This window comes from Manduca sexta, chromosome 25 (assembly GCF_014839805.1).
Source record: "Manduca sexta isolate Smith_Timp_Sample1 chromosome 25, JHU_Msex_v1.0, whole genome shotgun sequence".
NCBI lineage: Eukaryota > Metazoa > Arthropoda > Insecta > Lepidoptera > Sphingidae > Manduca > Manduca sexta.
In genome coordinates, this window is record NC_051139.1 from 14,089,499 (window position 1) to 14,097,205 (window position 7,707).

General features: G+C 32.7%; 1 protein-coding gene across 1 annotated transcript; it reads right to left on the reverse strand.

Annotated features, from left to right (window-relative positions):
• Positions 1 to 3,729: 3,729 nt before the first annotated feature.
• Positions 3,730 to 7,034, reverse strand: LOC115455366. The gene is made up of 5 exons (XM_037442790.1): positions 6,669 to 7,034; positions 6,277 to 6,515; positions 5,939 to 6,130; positions 5,603 to 5,677; positions 3,730 to 5,354 (listed from the first exon to the last, which is right to left on the reverse strand). Exons 1-5 carry the CDS (start codon positions 6,764 to 6,766, stop codon positions 3,730 to 3,732), a joined length of 2,229 nt encoding a protein of 742 aa, XP_037298687.1. The 5' UTR covers positions 6,767 to 7,034.
• Between the last annotated feature and the right edge of the window lie 673 nt (positions 7,035 to 7,707).

Sequence of the window (7,707 nt, forward strand, 5' to 3'; positions counted from 1 at the left end):
TTTATTTGTTACCTGTTAGGTTATATTTTATTTAGTTTTTTGGTAGTTTTTCAAGCGGTTTAATATTGTTAAATCGAAATGGGTTTTTTGCACTACCTATCGATTCACCACAAAAATACTGGAATCATAACAACTTATAACACAGAATACATATTTATACAATCATTTAATTCATTTATGTGCGTATATTTGTGGAGAATATTATTATTTACAAATAAATATGAAGTATAAATCACCGTATGGGAAGTACAATTTAATATGGGACAAATTATTTTCCTTAGGTTACTATATATAGCTGCTACATATAACTTTGCCATATCATTTTATTTTATATTACAGATTATAATATCCAGTAGTGTAACCCATATATTCAATGAAATATTCTCTATAAATAAAACTTAAACGGTAAATTTAATGTGGAATGATTTTGGAACTGACCTTCTCCGTCAATTACAGCGTCAGCTGGACCCTTTTTTATCTAAGGGATGCCGGGACTGTGGTATTATTAGCCATTCTGTGGTATAAGTTTGCAAGATGACTTTTTTAGTTACCAAAAAAATAGGTATTTATTAAGTTATGGTATAGTTTTTAATATATTTTGATTTTACTACCAAATTTGTCATTATGTTTTTGTACTGTATATAATGACTCATTTGGGTCCTGTCACAATGGCTAGATAAAGATTTTTCTTTCAAATAAACAAAAAAAAATCTTGTAATTGATACGATAAGCATATCGCAAATACTTACAAATATAAATCCCGAACACAAATTCAATTTCAGTCCGAAAAACTCATCATTTCAGTGGCTCGATATAGGGATCAAACTTTGAATTCAAACTTTCATTCACATCCTAAGTATGGTTGCTAAGATTTAACCCAAGGATTTCATGCATTCTAAATTTGGAAAAAAAACAATTATTAAAAAACGTCAGCGTTTATTTTCGGATGGTAAAACAGCAATACAATGAGTACGTACGAATCTTATCTTATCTTACTATTTTAATAAAATCAACCCCGTATTATATACAGTCTCACCTCTAGGCACGGGCCTCCTCTTCTACTGAGAGGGATTAGGCCTTAGTCCACCACGCTGGCCTAGTGCGGTTGGTTAAACTTTACAAACCCTGAAAAGTCCTATAGAGGGCTTCTCAGGTATGCAGGTACTACCTTCACAATGTTTTACACAAAATTTCTTTTTAAATTGAAATTTATAAAAAGATGGCGCTGGCGTCGCACAGTTTGCGCTATGAACTGTTACAATGTTAAGGGACTTTTGCAACAGGAAAGACACGCCAACGGAGTAGCGAGCAAACACCGAGTAATAATATACAAGATAATAATAACAAAAGATTTGGAAAAAAAATACAAAAGATTCAATGGACAATTGATGCCAAAAAAGCCCGCAGTGTCTTTCTGTCTTTCTTCTTCAGGTAGTCGTCGCTAAGGTAGCTGGAGAAAGGCCGGTAGGTTAGCTAGGTTAGGTCTTTTATCATCCTCACCGGTGAGAATCCCGACGCGTTGCTCCCTTTATCTTTATTAAGATTATATACACCTTTATTATTTCTTCTTTACTGCCAGCCTGAGCTGGCTTCTTCGTTTACTTTATAGTCTTTCATTTATTTTATGTCCCATATAAAATGTCTTTAATTATATAAGTGACTTTACTTTAGTAATAATTACATATTCTCATACCTTGACTTAGTCACAAGTGCAAAGTTTTTTCAACTACGTGATGAATAAAGCATTATATTTTATTTTATTACAAACAATATATATAATGTGTAATAACAATATTATGTATTTATTTTACATTTTAAAACCAACAGTCAACATATTTTGTAGTTCAATTATTTTAACCCGACACGCCACTTGCACGTGCGTGCACCTGACAGTATTCAAAGTGCAATCAGAATCAAAGAGAATACAAATACTACGTAAGAAGAGACGGGACCTCCATATATAAAAATAAATGTAAGAAACGTTAAACAGGGCTAAGTTAGCATAGGCAAAGTAACGACAATAACGAGCATCATAAAGTGCTACCAACATAAGATTAAAAACGAAATAGTGTTGTGCAGTTAGTAGGAACATCGAAATCGATAATAATCTGCATATCCAGAATATCCAACAGAATGAAAACAAAATATATTTTATTGTCGTCGCGAAACCGCCTATGACAGTACTGTTGTCATTGACGGATTCGAGACGGTTAATCTAGGTTATGGTAAAATAAAGAAGTGAGTACAAATAAACATATTTATTCAGTCAAACTTAACAATAAAAAAAACAATTGTATTTTTTTTTCTCCTCTCTTTCATGTACTGTATGTAGTCTTTCCAAATACAGTATACATCATAAGTTATGGCTAGAGTTAAGAAAGAAAGTAAAATCCATTCACTTTTTAAAATCTGATAGTCGACTAAGATTAAGAAAAATGCTATGTAAATAGGTACTATACAACTATATGTTCTCTACAAGATATTTGGAACTAGGTACAATCAATTGGATTTAAATTCCTTAATTTGCGCCAACTCAATCAAGATTCTTTGGAGAATCTTTTCGGTTTAATTAGGCAACATTCTCCAACAAACCAAAATCCGACATGCCACCATTTTGCCGCTGCACTCAAAACCACTATATTAACGAATCTTAGTACTCCTATAAGGGGAGCTAATTGTGACCCTGATGATAACCAATCGATGTTAGATTTTCATGATTTGGTATTTAGTAAAAAAATAAGAATCAGAAGATTTAATTGGTGTAGAGCACTCGTATCACACAGTTGCTTATGATATAGACGATTATTTATGTGATAGCAACGATGCTATTTTACATTTACCAGATATATAGATGGATGTAGAAAAGGATTTGTTTGAACGTTTGGACAAACAACCAGCTGTTTATGTTAGCGGTTATTTGGCCTCTGTACTGGTTAAAGGCACTAACTGTCGTAAATGTTGCGACAGTGTAAGGACGTTGAAGCCAGAAAAAGAGAAAATTTATAATTATACAGCCCTCAAAGAATGGTGGAAAGATATTGACGGAATCTAATAATGTATAACATTTTTGCGGATTTAAATAAATCATTTCATTTCAATTATTCTAATACTATATTACTTAGCTGAACTCGTTAATTGAGCAATTTTATTTATATCTGCATTTGATTGTTCCCCTTCGGTAATAGCCATATTTATTTTATAACATTCATTTCTTATAAGTAAAACGGACAATTTGGTCAATAAAGCGTCTATGAAGAAGCCATTGTGCTCGTCACACACCCATGTTAAATTAATTTCTTTATGCATCGTCACACAACAATATTTAACTATGTCATTGATATATAACCAGTGTTTCACATCACGCTCAAATACAGATACACATGAGTTTACAGTATTACAGAGATTTAGAGTTGGATAGGTAAGGGAAAGCTTATCTTTCCACCATTCTTTGAGGGCTATATAATTATAAATTTTCTCTTTTTCTGGCTTCAACGTCCTTACACTGTCGCAACATTTACGACAGTTAGTGCCTTTAACCAGTACAGAGGCCAAATAACCGCTAACATAAACAGCTGGTTGTTTGTCCAAACGTTCAAACAAATCCTTTTCTACATCCATCTATATATCTGGTAAATGTAAAATAGCATCGTTGCTATCACATAAATAATCGTCTATATCATAAGCAACTGTGTGATACGAGTGCTCTACACCAATTAAATCTTCTGATTCTTATTTTTTACTAAATACCAAATCATGAAAATCTAACATCGATTGGTTATCATCAGGGTCACAATTAGCTCCCCTTATAGGAGTACTAAGTTTTGTTAATATAGTGGTTTTGAGTGCAGCGGTAAAATGGTGGCATGTCGGATTTTGGTTTGTTGGAGAATGTTGCCTAATTAAACCGAAAAGATTCTCCAAAGAATCTTGATTGAGTTGGCGCAAATTAAGGAATTTAAATCCAATTGATTGAACGTAGTTCCAAATATCTTGAAGAGAACATATAGTTGTATAGTACCCATTTACACATCGGACGTTTCTTAATCTTAGTCGACTATCAGATTTTAAAAAGTGCATGGATTTGACTTTCTTTTTCAACTCTAGCCATAACTTATGATGTATACTGTTTTTGGATACATTTACGCGTATACCTCTCTTCACATCTTTTTTTGATGCTGGACCGTTAGTTATATCAAATAATCTATCTAACTGCTGAATGACATTGGCGGTTTGCAAAATTGACTCACGTTTTAATGTTCCATCAACATCTTTTACATTAACATCAAATGTTTCAGCAAATAATTTCAAAATAGCAGATACATCATTACTTAGTATTTGTGCGGCTAGTTTTACCTTCATTTTAGCGCGAAACTTAGGATTTACGTGCAGCGGTGTAATTTTTTTGAAATGGAGTGTGTTACTATTTTTTTCTTGAATTTCAACTAAATGTGACCACTTAGCTTTAATTCCATCAAAAACCAAAATACCGCCTTCGAAAAAGTTGTTCCGGATCGATTTGAATAAATGAGGTACATCATAAATTATATAAACTCTCTCATTATGCACCAAGTAAGAGTTACTATCAACGGGTTGTCCAGATAACTTTTTGAGCAAATTTAAAGCACCAACATTCGTTGGGCCTTGATCACAGACAGTCGCGATTACTTTAAACCCGATTTCGGTAACAATTTTAATTGCATTTTTAATAATGGCTACTAATTTTTCTGAAGATATTGTACCTTTGACAAAATAGTGTGCAAGCGGCTGCTTAAAATTTGTATGCACACCTTGTAATAATAAAACTAAAGCTTTATCAGCTAAATTTCCCGATCGACCATGTTCTCCTAAATCTTCATAGCCCTCAACTTTATCATTAGCAGAATTAAAGATTAGCCTCTTTTTTAAAGACATCTCATCGAATAAAATAACGCAGGTTTTATTTTTACCCGATAATTCATTTGCCTTTCTTTTGAGATGATCAATAACTACTTTGTTGAATCCAGGATGTATTGGCATCTTACTAAGAACATTTTGTAAAGTCCTTGGACTAGGTAAGGGTAACAAATGTCTTAAATACCTATATAATTTCGGTGATTTTTTATACATTGCTATGGCTAAAGCTTTTTCATCTTCAGACCATCGTTTGCCCAGAACAGAACGATTTTGATTTCTAATTGCTGAAAACATCATCGTCTTAAGAAATTTTGATTCAATATTATCGAACATTTTTGCCTTTTTTTTAAATATTCTCATTTTCGATTTTAAATGTTCAACCTTTTTCATTAGTTTCTTTTTTCGTGGAGAGACATTTTGATCGTACATTTTCTCTGGTCGCCTACTCTTTATTTGCGCAGCTGCAAAAAAAAAGCTTTTATTTGGTTAAACCAGAAACATTGAAAGTTAGAGAAAATTGAAAGATGAGGCAGACATTTGTCCTGAACAATGCAAGTTCAAGTGTCTACGAGCAATATATGAAACAAGATAACAATAAAGCACTGTATTAAAAAATCTAAAAACCCGATCATTAATGAAAATCTGGATCTAAATTAAATTTAAGGCGACATTATACATAAAATAAAAAGAATTTATTTAGCTTACTAACCTTTTTTGCTGCCATCTAATGTAAGTTCTGTTGATTTTATTGGTAAAAAATCCATTGAAGATGTTGATGGAACATCTGAAATGATAATCAGAAATTAAATAAGATAATCAAAAAAGAGTTGTCATGGGGTAATTACATTGTCATTATAACAAATATTTAAGTTTTCTCTAGTTTTGGTACTAGCCTTCACTTACTTTTCATTAAAGTAGATAATCTGCTTTACAGACATAATTTAAAAAAATATTGTATTTGTAAATAAAGTCTTACCAATCTGGCAATAAAAATAGATATTTAAAATATTAATAAGCACAACATAAATTTGAAGTTATAACAAACCTTTCTTAATAGTGCATTGTTCACTTGTAGTAATATTCACGGTGTATTGCACTGGCGGAACATCATCTTCGTTAAAAATATGATAGGCTTCTTCAATCGTAGCAATTTCTTCGTGTTGAGTAAAAGAATGTAACGGTTGTTCTAAAATGGGTGGAACGTGAGGTTGAGGAATAGAAGAAGTTGATGGCTCATCTGCAAAGAGTCAATTTAAGCATTGGGTTAGATTTTTCATCTGCCAACAATTGAACTACATCACAACCTTAACTCAAATCATATAACTAGTGGATATAATAAAGTATAAAAAAATATTAGGACATTCTAATTATTAAATTGCTAACCTTCTCGTGAGACTTGTTCTTTGAAAAGGTGACAGGGAAATTCTGCCAGAATGGAGTCTGGAAGTGGCTTAGAAGTAAGCCTTATTGATGGTACAGCCGTTTTCTTCAGCTGTGTTCCTTTTTTCTTAAAATCGCTATTTTTAAAATGCTTTCCACAAACGAATTTTAACTGATTAAGTTTTTCAATGGGCAAATAAGCTAGATCCTCATTTCCTGCCATTTTTACCCATTCTTTACACCTGAAAGTAAAAATATCGATAATGTAAATATTCTGTTTCCCAACACTATTTCCCTGATTTAAAACTTTCAAAAACTAATTTATTAGAGAAAAAACTAAGATTAAGAATGAAAATCAAAACAAAGATCTGTTAAATAAAGAAATTCCAACTTACCGACGTTCATCTAGAGGAAATCTAGCTATAAAATAACGTTTTATGCCATCTTTACGTTCCGATCTCAAACCACATATTACACATTTTCTATAAGCCATTCTTATAAATAAAATGTTCTGAATAACGCTAAATCCGAATAAACACTTTGAAACACCTATTTGTAGTAATACACTTGGTAAATGAACACTTTTTCACCTAAAAAATATGATACCGCCGGTAATATTTGATTGACACAGAGCGCATAGACAATGATTCGAATGACATTGTGGGTGAGAGTGAGGAACACTAAGAAAGTGAGCGAGACAAATATAGTCACCATTAAAATTTGGTCTCGTTTCATACATTTATTTTTTACTATGAAGTTGCGACAGACTGATCAGAATATTCTGAATTTGATTAATAGATTTCTTCTTAAACGAATTTCGGCCAGGCCTGCCAATCTCAACGGAGATCAGCCAGGTACGCAGGAGATATTTTAGTGCACAAATGAGTGCGCAATACACAGGTACACTCTCTGTTCCTTCACTTTCATAGTCCAGTGAGACCAAATAACAAGACATTGATCATACGATTACGGTCAAAGTTGTGCCAACCTCCTTTACTAGATGAACACCACCTGACCATAGCATAGCCTAAGTCTATAGATTGACTAAAAATATAAAAAGGTCTTATGTTCGGTGGTACCGACCCCAACATCATCTCGTACAATCAATGGACATATTATTTGTATCGTTAAAACATCAACGTGGTCGCATTCAAAACTTACATTTAGTCTGAAATTAGCACGACACACATATCTGAGCCGATTCCGGCTGCCATTAGCTGGTGACATTAAACAGGTACGAGTAACTGCGGATAATTTTAGAACGATTCGTCCAGAACATATAATAATATCCACAAATGTACAAACAGAAGGGACCTTATGAGGACACCATAAGCTCCAAATCTCGAATACAAAATTCTCAGTTTGAATCACGTCAGACTCAACATGGGATCTAGATGCAGTTATTTAACAGACAAAATGAAATATCATACATTC